The sequence below is a fragment of the Pleuronectes platessa genome, chromosome 5 (assembly GCF_947347685.1).
Source record: "Pleuronectes platessa chromosome 5, fPlePla1.1, whole genome shotgun sequence".
NCBI classification, from domain to species: Eukaryota; Metazoa; Chordata; class Actinopteri; order Pleuronectiformes; family Pleuronectidae; genus Pleuronectes; species Pleuronectes platessa.
Genome location: NC_070630.1, coordinates 12,068,346 through 12,081,922, shown reverse-complemented (window position 1 = coordinate 12,081,922; position 13,577 = coordinate 12,068,346). Strand labels below are relative to the sequence as shown.

The following is a 13,577-nucleotide window of genomic DNA, read 5'->3' as shown; positions in this document are numbered from 1 at the left end:
ACAGTAAATCAGACTTTAACAGTAGATTAATAGTATACGCTGTGTGTGAAACCGTATTTTCATATCCACAGTTATGTGATCTTTATTGCCTGCCATCATATTTTCTTCACATGCACATAGGTTAATGTTAACTGTCACTATCCATCAATTATCCAGTATCTATTCCCCTTCACGCTCTAAAGGGGGGCTGGGGGGGTGTAAGCTGGAACCACTCCTTGCTGACATTGGGGCGAGAGGGGGGGTGCACCCTGGTCACATCACTGGCGCTTCACTGGCTGGACACAGGGTCAAACATAGAACTTGCCAAATCTAACCAGGAATGGAACTAAGGGCCTTCTTACTGCAACCACTACACCATCGTGCCAACTAAATGTCACTACGCTATCTTTAATACAGGCAGCGGTGCTTAGCTGGAAAAGGGGGAGGGCTAAAGTGGAAAAAGCTGTGGTGCATCAGAGCAAACAGATAAAAGAGGCGGGGGTTGATATTGAACAGAAGAAAGACCTCTGGCTTGGGGTCAATCTGACATCGTACCTCCCTCCACCATCAAGACCCCTGCAGCTACACTTCTATTGTAAGTTCGAATAATGTTGTTCAAGTAAATTTGGGGATGGTTAAATATATTTTTCTCTGCATATTAAATGAACTGTAGATATGACAGCACATTTTTTAACTCAGAAAGCAACAATCCTTTGTTTTAGATCATTGATTTCTTTTCTCAACTCAGAGGGGTCACTGCACAAAGTCGGTATCCAAATGAAACACAGTCTGAGCAGTTTTGTATGGATCTGATGGAGCCCAGAGGCTCTCACCAGCACCGCTGTGTGTCTGTCTGTTGTGTGCTCTCTTTCTCTTCAGACAGTCTCTGTTGTGTTTACCCGGGAGCTCTGTTTTCCTTTGTGCTTTGCATCTTCAATGCAGGATCCATATTTCACTACACCCATAACTGAGGCCCCAAGCAAACCATTCCACTTGTGGTGTTGGCAGCTGGAGTAGAATTTGGAAATAGGAATTTGATGAAGGACTATTTATTTCATTTTATTTGACAGGAAGAGTTTTGTTCTCTCTGCTGGACTTTGGTGTAAGTGAGATTTAATATGAAATTGTAATATACTTTATTTTAGCAAAAATGCTTTTTTTTAGCAAACTAGCTATGTTTAACATGACCTCATATACAGTATTATAAATATAAAGAGACCATCTACTAACCTGTAGTTACGTTTTCATCTGGGTTTGTTTGTTACCTCCCCTAAAGTGTTCATGTTTTTATTTGTGTTAGTTATTTACCTCTACTAAGGAGGTTATATTTTCACTTTTCATTTTTTCATTTTATGTTGGCAGAATAAAGCAAAAAGTACTGAAGGGGTGGGGCCCGATTCAAGGAAGATCCCAATTCATTTTAACGCAGGTTTAACAGATATAATAAATGGATCTCAGGCATTTTTAGGGGGCTGATATTTATGAGTTTGCGGAGTCTGGTCCGAATCAAAATTGATATCTAGTTAATTTAAATGTGGTCTCAGTGGCTTTTTCTGTTACCCCTGGGGAGCAAGGTGGGATCTGGTGTCAGTTTCTTTCCAACAGCTGTCTATAATTACTGACCATGCAGTGAGAGAGCAGCAGAGTGGTTGTTTACTTATTGATGCTAAGCCTGGGGTACATGGCCCTGCTCTTATAAAGAGGTTAAGTGGCCCTGAACATACAGCTGGTGGTAGAAGACATCATGTGGTCATCCCTCTCTCTCTCACTTCAATGTTTTTATCTCTGCAGCTGACACATTTCCACCTGTTCTCCTCGGTCTCCCTCTGCGGCCGCACACCTGAGGCGCGGCAGATTGAGTTTCACTGACCTCCTGCAGCACCTCTTCTTCGAGACTTCCTCTCCTCCCAGCCAATTGGTATATCTCTCCTACCGAGTCTCATCTCTCTCACCTCCCATCCATCTTTGTAGCCTATTTCATGAACCAGAAAGAGCGGGCTGATTGGGTTTCTCTCCTGTGCAGACGGGCTTGTGTGTGCCTGTCTCTCTCTCTCTCTCTCTCTCTCTCTCTCTCTCTCACAGTGGCCTTGACTCCCAACGGGGTCAGGTTGCTCCGAGCCAGCACCATTCACTCCAGGTTGCAGATGACACAACCCTGGTTACGCTACAGGTACAATGTGTCATATTTAGCTCAAAGATAAAATTCACGAAATATTTCGTCATGTATTTTGAAGTATGTGGGCAGTGTTATACCTCACGTCATGTGGGAGTGAGGCCAGCTTCTCAAAGACTGTCTGTTCTTTTCATCATGGGTCGTAATCTGGGCTATTCTGGCATCTGACTGTAAAATCTCAGCTGTATGAAGCCTCATCGAGTGTAATTGTCTGTAATTTTCTCCTTTGTGTGCAAAACCGTCTGTGTTTAATGTCTGCTGCAGTGATTCCTTCTTTTATTAACACCTGTTTTGTTTTCATGTATCTTACTGCCTTTCGTTGTTGGGTTAACCTCTGACCTCTGCCTTTATCAAACAACATGGATGTTAATGGGACAGAAGACCAGACATTTAGTTGGTTTGCCAGTACGTCTGTTTCCGTTTTCTTTGTGGACTGAATAAACCTCACTGTGAGTGAGCTTTAACGTTTAAAAGGTAAAAAAAAGAACTTCAGAGAGTATTCTGAAGCAGACACATCCAGACGTGATAAACTCTACGTGCTGGACAGAGGTGAAGCTAAATCAAAAGACAAACTTCTTTTATTTTAAGGTCACACCTGGGAGGTAAAATAAATAAGTTTATGGGAGCATTAACATTCTTGTCTTCTACTTTTACATTAGTTCAGTCAATATTGTGCAATGAATCGACTTGACCTGCATTTTAAATGCTCTGTGCTATTCAGATGTCCTTCTGCGTCACTGAGAACATAAGAAATGACTTTTTCTTTGTTTTCCTCTAAGATTTATCGTCGCTGACAGACTTGATTAATATTTTAGAGGGAGGATATTGTAATCCCAACGCAGACATGGACGTAACAAGAGGAGGAGTGGGGTGCCAAAACAATCTGATCAGTCTCATCTGCTCTTAAGCTTGAATATGAAGTTGCTACACATGTTATATTATCAATAAACTCTAAAAACTTTTGTTTTGCTTTATCAGTGCTTCCTGCAGGTTGACTGGGTCTCCTGCCATCCAAGCTCTGGTGCAGTGCACATTTCATTTCCGACCCCTGCTCAGTTTTCCTGAAACTGGACGCCGGGGCTGATGAATAAAACATCCTTTGTATGGTGCTGGCTGATCACCGGAGCTCTTTCAGCTGTATAAGTGGTGAAAGGCGACATAATCTTCCTCAGAACAAGATCTGGACTGAGATTGAGAGAGAGAGAGAGAGACACACACACACAGACATGGAAAGGACCACAAAAAGCCTTTGGGGAGCAGCATGTTAAATCCACAGCAGCACGCTGAGCTTCTCCTGCGTGACACGCTGCCGGTGTTTGGGAAGCCGTGGTTCTGGCAGCGCAGCAGCAGCACCATGGAGAGCACCCGCAGCCTGGCGCAGGTCATCATGGAGATGCGCGATGACATCAAGAAGCTGGAGGTGGAGAACCAAGAGCTGAGGGGGGACTACGGTCCGAGGACGTTTGGGGCCAAGTCAGGGGAGGAGAGCCGGGTGTCTTCGGCACTTGAGAACCCCTATATGAACCTGAGACGAAACGTGTCTGCACCGGTCCTGGAGGGACAATACAAGGGTAAGAGGAAAGAAAAAGTGTGCTTATTGAATTTGTTGTTTTACTGTTTATATAAAACATGAGACGGCATCTATAGAGCACTGAGAAAAGGATCTGTTAAACAATGTGTGAATTGGCGAAAGGAGAGAGAGCATTTTCAAGCAAAATGCCAACAAGTGGCTGATCTTGTGGATTTTTCTAAATCAGGGGCCGTACACGGGGCCACAATTTACCCAGAGGGGGGTAAGGTTAACATTTAAGTCATTCTTACTGTTTGCTCTGTAGCTTTGAGCAAAACCAAACCTCTCTGAATATATTTTTTAAATTGTTACATGTTGTCATATTTATTGTTAGGGGGGCAATCAGATTACAGCTGGGACCAGTGCCCCCCCACTGCCCCTGCTCTTGGATCTACCCCTGATTTACAATCTTTTAATTCAACCTTCATTAAATTGGGTGTTTCAAGATTGAGATTAACAGTAAAAATAGTGGTAGTAATAGTAAAGAGCCAAAATATCATCTTAGTCCTTTGAACTCCGACGCTGGGTCCCATAATGGAATTTCTCTTATTGAATTCTTTTCATAAAAATGCACAAAATCAAGAAACATAATTTGGGAAAAATGATTTCAAGGTATACGAAATTACTATAAACTGAGATTAAACATCAGGAAGTGTCCATATACTGCTGTTCTCGCCAAATTGCATCACACTCTCTTAATGTCACAGAGAACACTGTCATGACGGTCCGGCGGTACTCCATAAGCTCCAACCTGTCTGGGGTGACACTGAGAGAGGGGAGGACCGACAGGGTGCGGCGGGTGGAGAATGGATGGAGAAGGCTACAAGAACAGATCCAGCACGGGAACGGCGTCTTTGGTAACCCAGTGAGAGAAGTGGGAAAAGCGACCAACAGACACTCCCTGCAGGAATATGTCCACAAAAACAGGTACAGAGAGGGACTCTAAATCCCAGAAATACAACTGTAGAGTCAAATTATTGTGTAAAAAAGGTATTTCATTTAAAAAAACTGTACATAAAAACAAGCTACAGCTGTTGTAGTCATGTAACCCTTGTGATTGTTTTTTTTTAGGGCAAAGGTAAAAACTGTCACCTTCCTTCTACCCGTGGACGACATCTACACCAACCGTCCAGTTCTGACCAAACACCAAGAGGAGCCTAAAGTCTCAGAGCTGGCCTCCATAATGGAGACAGATTCTTGAATGTACTTTGTGGCCCATGGGACAAAGTGCAGACATGAACTAACCCTCTCCATCTAGGTCAGTGTCGACTGACTGGGTTCTTGATGAGCGAGCCGGCCGGACGATTTTATCACACCTGACCACACAGACAGAAGACTCTGGTTACAGGGGTTGTTTTCATCAGGCCATGGCGATCGCCGCGGGGCCAACGATGATGAGACACGGGGCCCTCTGCAGCGAGGATCAGGTGTCCGGCCTCCTCTTCCCCACCCGGGGGTGTCGCTTTGGAGTGAGACACACACCTGCAGGTGACAGCCCTTTTACAGACTGTTGTGGTGACTCAGGCCTCGTGAGCAGCATCAGACTCATGGTTTATTCATCCTTGTTTCTTTTCGTGTTGAAAACTGAAATGGGTTGTCAAGGGGCCACCTGCGCATTGAAACACGTGACCTGTTTCTTGTCAGTGTTCATAAAGAGTGTATTTATTTATTTTTAGTCCAAATAGTATTTTCTCTCCCAAACAGAAGGCTCCCTGTAAATAAACACAATAATGTAATGTTTGGCCTATATAAAAAGTAGTCATTGTAAACTATTACCTGTAACATAAATAATGTTTTCTCTGCTAGGGAGGGTTTGTTTATTGGTTTGTTTGTTTGCTAAATACTTTTTACAAGTTATTGGGAGTCAGTAACTTACAGAATAAATGGATTTGATAGAAAATACAAACATGTTTAATCAAAATACAGATACTGTTTTTCCAATGTGATCCAAAGTGTCACATGTATACTGACAAAGGGAAACTTTGACAATGCAGAGAAACCATGTTATCTTCTGATAAATAGTCTAAGGACACATAGTGGGAGGAGTTTTACAATGATCAGTATTAAAGGCTCTTTTCATTGTTTAGAAAAGGACGTGTTCTTCTTTTTGACATGTAGAGCTTGTAATACAGAACATTAATTTAACTCATATCATTTAATCCAGATGATAGCGTTTCGTCTCTGAGTGAAAGGGATTTCCAGTTTTACTTCCGGCCACATTGGACTGAACAGCAACAGCTGCTGGTCACTGAGTAACCAGGAAAGCCTCATGCTTCTTCTTCCAAGTTCTCTCCAGCTCCTCCAGCTGGTTGACAACTTCCATTGTTATCTCACAGTTGAAGAAATCTTCTGCAACAGTTCCAATTATTCCTGTAGAAGAGTGTTTTCACTTGGAGGCAAAAGGAGAAGATTAAAATGGTGTTTTTGTTTACCAGGAACAATGCGGCATATTCCTCTGCAGTGTGAATAATAGTGGAGGAGCATGGTGCCGTCAGGGTTCCTCTCCACCCAAACCGAGGCCGTATTCATCTCCCTGCATGAATCAAAGAGTGAATCAATGTTTACAGCAGACATCAAACCAGAATAAAAAGGATGTAGGCCTTCAGAAGACAGGATGAGTAGGGGGCAGGCAGCTTTTAGGAGAAGGCGATGTAGCTATGAAGTGAATCCAAAGTCTCAGTGAATTCAATCAAATGTCCTCCCAAAGTCTGCAGCATGTGATCAGAGCCTGAGCGTTTGCAAAACTCAAAGAAATATTCTCAAAACTGCCTCAAGACTTGGTCTGGCTTTGCTCCTGAGAAGGAAAAAGAGAACAAAGCAGAGCTGTATGTTCAAGCAGAAGTATTCATTGATTTCTTTTTCACTTAAAACTGATTTCAAATGCTTCTAATTTTAGACTGCATATTGAAATGACACACGAGCAGTTTGCCTGAAAGCTTACAGGCTTCTGCTCCTGACCGCATGGTGATTTCATCTGCATGAGCTCAATAGGAATCCTGGACTCCAGCTTCATCTCTAACATGATGGTGAGGATTATGTTTTATTAGGGCCCGAGCACTGACAGGAACTGACAGACGTGAGGCCCGATTGAAATTGTAAGGATTATTATTATTAATATTATTATTTTTCATTCTAATTGGAATTCGTTGACTATGAGTAGGTTGTGACACAGGTCTCAAGTCCGTGCCACAGAGAGAGACAACTCGTCCACACACACTTATTTAATGTTCAGTGAATTGTTATCACTTATCAGGAATAATTGCTGTGGGTTTGTGAAATTGAACAAAATCCCACTCCATATAATTAAAGAAAACACAGTGAGCACACAATAACGGGAAGAGGCCAGGAGAGCGTAAAGGCATGGATACAACCAAAGGCAACCACAGCCTATCGTGTTCTTTCTCTGTCTGAGGCTCTGCTTCCAGTCCAACTTGTGGAGTTCTTTTCTGGTTTCAAATGTATTTTTCAATTGATTACAAGAAATATTGAGATTTATAATCTGTAATTATTGAGTACATTTTTTAATCAATGGGTGAGACAGCTTAGTTTACTCATTTTGTTGTGATGTGAAATTAAGTTACTGGAATTAATGCAACACTGAGACCCCTTATACCCCGAGTCATCAGTCTGCGTTGCTACATGTATAGAGTATGACATTATATTACAACATCTGTATGAAGCTTGTAATATTATACTTTCAACTCAAAGACATTGATTTTACTTTGGGGGGCATTAGTAATTGATTGTCCATATAAATATGCTCATTGGGATGGTGTTATTTTACTGCTGGTAAATAAAAAATTTACAATACATTTTGAAAATATTTATTTAATGATATAATATTTTTTGTATGGAAATTTAATTAGGTTCAACTAATAAGATTATAATAATCATAATATCTAATGGAGTTATCAGTTAAAACTTTACTTAGGAAATAATTTTCAGTTCTGATCGAGGTAATAATTAACCATATCTTTATGACTTAGGTTGTAGTTTGAAGTGTTGTTGAACTAAGGTCTTATATTTCGTTTTTATTTACATTGAATATATTGGTTTATTTTTGTCGTGCATTGATTGCTGGATGTAAATCAAATTGTCCTTGAAGGATAATAAAGATTTTATATTATGGACAACTGAAGTTAATCAAAAGCTGCACAAACCAAACAAGAGCAGCAGAGGAACCCAGCAGCCAGCAGGGGGCAGCCTCAGGACATCACATGGAAACAAGCAACAGCAGACTGCTTGGAAATTACGCAGCAAAGGTCCAGGGATTTGTTGTTGTTATTGTAGATTCTTGCAGTAGTGAGGCCTCACCTGGTCTGTGCATGAAGTGGAAGTCAACCTGAGAAGCTAAACTTGGACGAGGAGGACATCCAGAGGGGGACAGAGAGACAGCTCACGTTCAAAGTAAAGGTTCAAGAGGCCGGAGGTTTGATTTGATTAATTACTCCTTTTGCTAGTTGATGGGAACAATATGTCATTTATTTGATCACCGATTATAAACTAGAAGGTTTTGCATTAATTTTCTGAATTATATTAAATTAAATGTGTCCCACACTGTGATACTTGTAAGGCGAAGCCAAGGTTTAAATGTACAGATTTATTCTCTAACAATAGGTTTTTAAAGCATGTTAAATCATCCAGTATCTAAAATCCAAAAATATAAAAGTAACTTTTAGTTTATGCTGTCAAATACATGTAGTAAAGAAAAATACAGAAATTGCACATTATCTTACATTATGTAAATAAAAAAAAATAGATAAATTATATATTGGAAAAAAAAAACAAAAAAAAAATGCGCGCGCACCTTCTGCGCAGAAGATTCCAATAAACACCCAGAATCTTCTCAACAGTTTGATCGTGTTGTGAAACTTCTCGAGATTACAATTGTCAACTCGCAGCTTTCTGCCCCCTGCTCACACTGAACATGACAACACAACGTGCTCCTGAACCACACGGTGTTGGAACAATTGTCACTGCGAAACTGTCTTTATTATTATCATCATTCTGTAGTGATGTGCAAACAGAATGACTTTCTTTCGCTGAGAAACTTTCACTCCAAGCAGGCTGACCCTGATCGTCAAAAAATAACAAAATCCTCCCAAATATATTTGTAGAAATAATTACAAATTATTTCTACTAATAAGTAGAAATAATATGAGAGGGCAGATTCTATACCCTCTCATATAGAATCTGCAACATATCACATAAGGGGAATGAGTAATTCTAAGGTTGTTCAGCTCGTCACTTAACCAATCAAATTTCAGAAATAACACTCTTTCATCACTGCAGTTTCTTTACACTACAAACACGTATGAAATTTGAGATCCTGTTAGAATGTGTTAGCACCACAACATTTTATTAATTTTTAATAACTTCTGAGAGTCATTAGTTCAGGGAAAATGTGTTTCTATGCCCAGAAGCTACATGAAAGACTAAACTTGGAAACTACAATTTTGTTTCCAGCACTGAATGAGTAGTCAGTTATACTGAGAGCTTAACTGTGAACTGGCTATGAACTTTCTTGCACCCCCTCCACAAAATGCAGTTTATTTACTGGCTTTTGTTAATAATTAACTTTATATAATTTAAAGCCCTAATAAAAGGACCAATCAGACATAAATATTGACTTATGTTTAGGTTAAACATAGAAAGTCTTTTTTACAAATGTAACCATTTTCAGGTTATATTAAAACGTTATATTTTCTCAAGGGATCATGAGTCAATGTTGAATCTGTGCTTGCGTTGATGGTGAAATACTGATCACAGGAAGATAAGCAGCACCGAAAAGATTAAACTTCTTCACTATGTTTCTGTCCTGGTGGTTCTCAGGTCCGTAAAGACGTCTGCAGAGCTTTCATGTCCCTCAGCAGCCTCAGATTCTTCTTGCTTCTCTCTCCTGGTCTAGGTTTGACTGCTCCGCCAGAGCGACCTCTCGTGGACACTGTGGTAGTAACTTTCCCCTCATTCTTATTGTTAGACTTGGCTTCCTTTCTAAACTTCTTTATCTAGAGGGGAGGCGAGAAAAGGCAACAGAGGAGAAAAAGACACAAACTTAGAATGGAAATGTGTGTGACATGAACTTTTTGTCCGCATACTGACCTGTGCTTTGTGTTTGTAGAGTTTCCCGATCTGCTCTCCCTTCTTCTCCATTTTCAGCAGCAGCCTCTCCTGCTCCCACTGAAGTTCTCGTCTTTCCTGGTCAGACACACTGTTTTCTACCTGTGTCATTAACTCGTCATGCTCCCTGCAACACACACACACACACACACACAAAGATTACTACATATCCCCTTTTCATAAGCAGCTCCCTCCGGTGGAACTCCACTCACAAGCTCATGAGTCGCAGCTCCTCCTGTAATGCTTGCAGCAGCTCGGACAGCTCCTCCCCGCTCGCAGAGGATGAGGAAGAGGAACTGTATGAATATCTGTGGCTTGCAGTCCCGTAGCTGTTTGAGTTGTTACAGAGTACACGGCTGTTGCAGAGGTGTCGCTTTAGGAGAGACAAAACTGACTGGACGTTTGCTCTGACTGAGTGGCTGCCTCCCACGGCCTAAAAGTCAAGTGAGAGAGGAGAAAGATTCGATGAGAAAGAGAGAAAAATTGATTTCAGTATTGAAATCTAAAAACAATTTGGTTCCAATACTCAAAAATATATATACGCATGCCCATACTACCATTCCAGCAACAAACGGAACATCTCTGAGGCTCAGTCTATAGTGTGGCTGTGTGTTCGACAACTGCTGTGGCAGAGGTTTCTGGGAAGAAACGTTTCAGCATTACCAAGATTAAGATTCACAGGAACATGCATATGAGAAAGAAGATGCTTATAAATTAAATAAGATGCTTTTCCAGAAAGATAATCCGAAATAATTATAAATATCCTTCCCACTAGATTGGATTTGGCATTCGCAGATGCACAAACAGTGTAGATAAAAAGGAAAAGCATCACTTGTGTGAAGGTGTTTACCTGTGAATCAGACTTCTTGTCTTTGGACTGTCTGGTGGACAGGCGAGGGGACACTGACTGCAGCAGGATCCTATTGGCCTCCAAACCCGTCTGTAGCTGTGGAAACAGGAAGGGAAATAAAAACACCACATACAGTAAACAATGCATGAACTTTAGAATTTCCACGTTTACATTGAGCATTGATAGAAATAGACATTTATAATGGAAAACAGGACTTGTATTATATTATTATATTACATGGAACATTAGAACCTGCCAATAGTGAGTGTGATGTATATAATTTAAACACAATAAACAAGTTATGTCTCACTACCTGGAAGGCCTTGTCCTGAATGAGCTTTCTCTGGTGCTCCTCCTCCTGTTGTTTCATCTCTAGTTCATTTATCTTCATCTGAAAAATTCATACACACACAACCGTTATTATTGTAAAAGTAATACAAGAAATGATTTGAACTTGTCACCATAGACTTGTGCTTAAAACAGGCACTGACTGTTGGCTTTTTCCTGTTTGAAAAATATGTTTGGGGCATACTGATAACGGATGATGATTTTTGTAGATAAAATATTTCACACTTAGTTTGCTTATTGCTTTAATCAACCTCAGAACCCTCAGGTTTATCTAAGGCCCCAGGAGGGCGTCCCAAGCCACAGAGTGGGGACCAGTGCCCTAGATTCATGGATAATGTCTGTTTTTTGGCCACACGTTACTGTCTCATTGTCGCAGAGATTTGAGCTTAAGCTTGAAGAATTAGTGTCAATCAGTCTTCAGTAAAATTTTCTGTGTCACTGTCATAGCTATGAATATGTTTTATTAAGCTGTTGGATAATAATTCGCACTTCCTCATGACAGTGTTCAGAACTCAGAAGTTGAAGTCAGGTGACTTTGTACCTCAGCATTGTTTTGCGTGCGCGTGAGCCTGAGATAATCCTGCTCCAGCCGCTCCAGCTTCTCCACATGAGCTCCCTCAAACACTTTGCCGGGCTGGCGATCAGCTAACTTGGCTCTATCCATGGAAAGCTGACAGCATGGGGAACAAAAATAAAAACCTACACATTCGCTCACTCACATATCACAGTTATGTCAAAGATGTTTATTCTTTAGCTCAGCTAATGACACTAAGAACTAGTAGGCTAACCTGCTGTTTGACCAGATTGGTCCTGTCTGCCTTGGCGTTGCGCAACATCCTCCTCATGTGATCCAGATGCCGCTCCAGTTTCACACAGCGAGACTCTGCAGCAGCCAGGTGGGTGATCAACACTGCGAGAAGAATGAAGGGACGCCATGAGACGCAGGGAAGGGGAGAGAGGAGGAGAAAACAATTAAAAGATGCAGGGAAATTAATAGCTAAATAATGGAAGAGGTCACTAGTTATGTTGTTTTTATCATGATATCTTAATCACATACTGACCTTGGTTACAGTTGGACGAGTCAGTTGTGTCTCTCTGCGTCTCTGTCTGATTACTGGAGAGCCTCTGTGTGATGTTCTCGCTCTGAGGACGAACGTGTGATGCATCTTGTACTACAGTTTGCACACCACGTTCTGCGCGTCCTTTATCCAAATCTAACCTCCTGATCTTCTCCTGAAGGTTCCTCAAGGCAGATAAGATCGCTGCATATGCACACACACATGTGACATGTTAGATATGAGAAAGTGGGACATACTGATGGAGAGCAAATACATTCAGGGAATGGTTACAGACATTCTATGTGTAACATGATATGACTATTATATGACAGAAATGTTTGGTAGAGAAGGTGAAGTGGGTAGGGGAGGAAAGGATAATGTGAAAGAATGAACAGATGTAAAGGGAAACTGAGACATCGAAGACGTCCGGCATCGGGTTGCACACGTAACCATGGAGCTCCGTAACACACCACGGTACCTGACTGGAAACATTGTAAAGGGAATATGTCCGACATGCACAAATGAAACCCACCTGCACTGTTGGTCTCTGGGAATGCTTTGCTGGGTGACGATGGGCGACACGACTGATGTGTGCGTGCCTGTCTGGGTGTGAGGTCTAGCAGTGTGTTGATGAAGGGACGGTGAGCAGGATAATCTTGATAAGACGACAGGGACAGGGTGTCAGAGACGACTCCACCTTGGGCTGGCGGCAGACGGAGATCCTGCAGAGAAAAAGATGGCGAATATTATAGATCTCCAGTAAATCCATTGCAATAGATCAGTAAGAGATGCTGTAAATAAAGCACTGGAAGTGAAATAAACATGTGCAAAACCCTTAAATATATCCCCTCACTGAAGTTAAAGTGACACCACGATTTGTTTGTCATGCTCCAGTCAAATTCAAAACATTGATGTGACACACTTCGGTTCACTTTCAGGTCTGCAGCAGCATCAGCTGGTCTGAGCTGTAGCAGCCGCTGCACGGTCGCTTTCCATGGAGCCTGGCTAACTCTGGCTATTATAAACAGCATTAAAAGAAAACACGTGTTATTGCTCATTTGAAAGTGTAAATAAGGCGAAACGAAGAAAAAACTACCTGCGTAGCATCATCGCCAGCTGTTCGTGACAGGGTCTCCATTGAAATGCAGCCTCTCCAGTCTGCCTCGCTCGTGCTGACTCAAGGGACTGAAACTATGCTAAATATGCTAACACTAGTTGGGAGTAAAACTGCATTACTTTTGAATGACGCCTGTTAGCTCGACAGTTTCAACCGCTGCTAATACGAACTGAGAAAAGAAAACATCACTGAGGCAAAGCAACACAACCCAGGGCTTCTCTAGAGGGGTGTGATTCATTTACATCTCAGTTTGGCCCGACAAGCTCCGCGCACGGAGACTACTACGGTTTTTTTGCGAAACAGCTCATCCACCGGGACGGCTTAGTGAACAAAACAAGCGCACCCAGCTTGCTAACCGGAAG

The 13,577-nt window shown here is 41.6% G+C and overlaps 2 protein-coding genes across 2 annotated transcripts; one reads left to right on the top strand and one right to left on the bottom strand.

Moving 5' to 3' along the window:
* The first annotated feature begins 2,547 nt into the window (after positions 1–2,547).
* Positions 2,548–7,778, top strand: LOC128439846 (uncharacterized). The gene is made up of 3 exons (XM_053422312.1): positions 2,548–3,723; positions 4,430–4,649; positions 4,794–7,778. Exons 1-3 carry the CDS (start codon positions 3,414–3,416, stop codon positions 4,921–4,923), a joined length of 660 nt encoding a protein of 219 aa, XP_053278287.1. The 5' UTR covers positions 2,548–3,413; the 3' UTR covers positions 4,924–7,778.
* A 1,276-nt stretch (positions 7,779–9,054) lies between these two features.
* On the bottom strand, positions 9,055–13,472 carry cep57 (centrosomal protein 57). Its single transcript, XM_053423728.1, has 11 exons — positions 13,195–13,472; positions 12,631–12,820; positions 12,102–12,302; positions 11,829–11,950; positions 11,582–11,710; positions 11,006–11,083; positions 10,693–10,788; positions 10,400–10,480; positions 10,055–10,275; positions 9,825–9,969; positions 9,055–9,730 (listed from the first exon to the last, which is right to left on the bottom strand). Exons 1-11 carry the CDS (start codon positions 13,234–13,236, stop codon positions 9,551–9,553), a joined length of 1,485 nt encoding a protein of 494 aa, XP_053279703.1. The 5' UTR covers positions 13,237–13,472; the 3' UTR covers positions 9,055–9,550.
* Positions 13,473–13,577: the final 105 nt, after the last annotated feature.

Coding starts and splice junctions, on each gene's coding strand:
- LOC128439846 (XM_053422312.1), top strand. CDS start 3,414: ATGTTAAATCCACAGCAGCACGCTGAGCTTCTCCTGCGTGACACGCTG. Junction 3,724..4,429: donor CCTGGAGGGACAATACAAGG/GTAAGAGGAAAG, acceptor TTAATGTCACAG/AGAACACTGTCATGACGGTC. Junction 4,650..4,793: donor GAATATGTCCACAAAAACAG/GTACAGAGAGGG, acceptor GTTTTTTTTTAG/GGCAAAGGTAAAAACTGTCA.
- cep57 (XM_053423728.1), bottom strand. CDS start 13,236: ATGGAGACCCTGTCACGAACAGCTGGCGATGATGCTACGCAG. Junction 11,951..12,101: donor CTCGTCCAACTGTAACCAAG/GTCAGTATGTGA, acceptor TTCTTCTCGCAG/TGTTGATCACCCACCTGGCT. Junction 9,731..9,824: donor TCTACAAACACAAAGCACAG/GTCAGTATGCGG, acceptor CCTCCCCTCTAG/ATAAAGAAGTTTAGAAAGGA.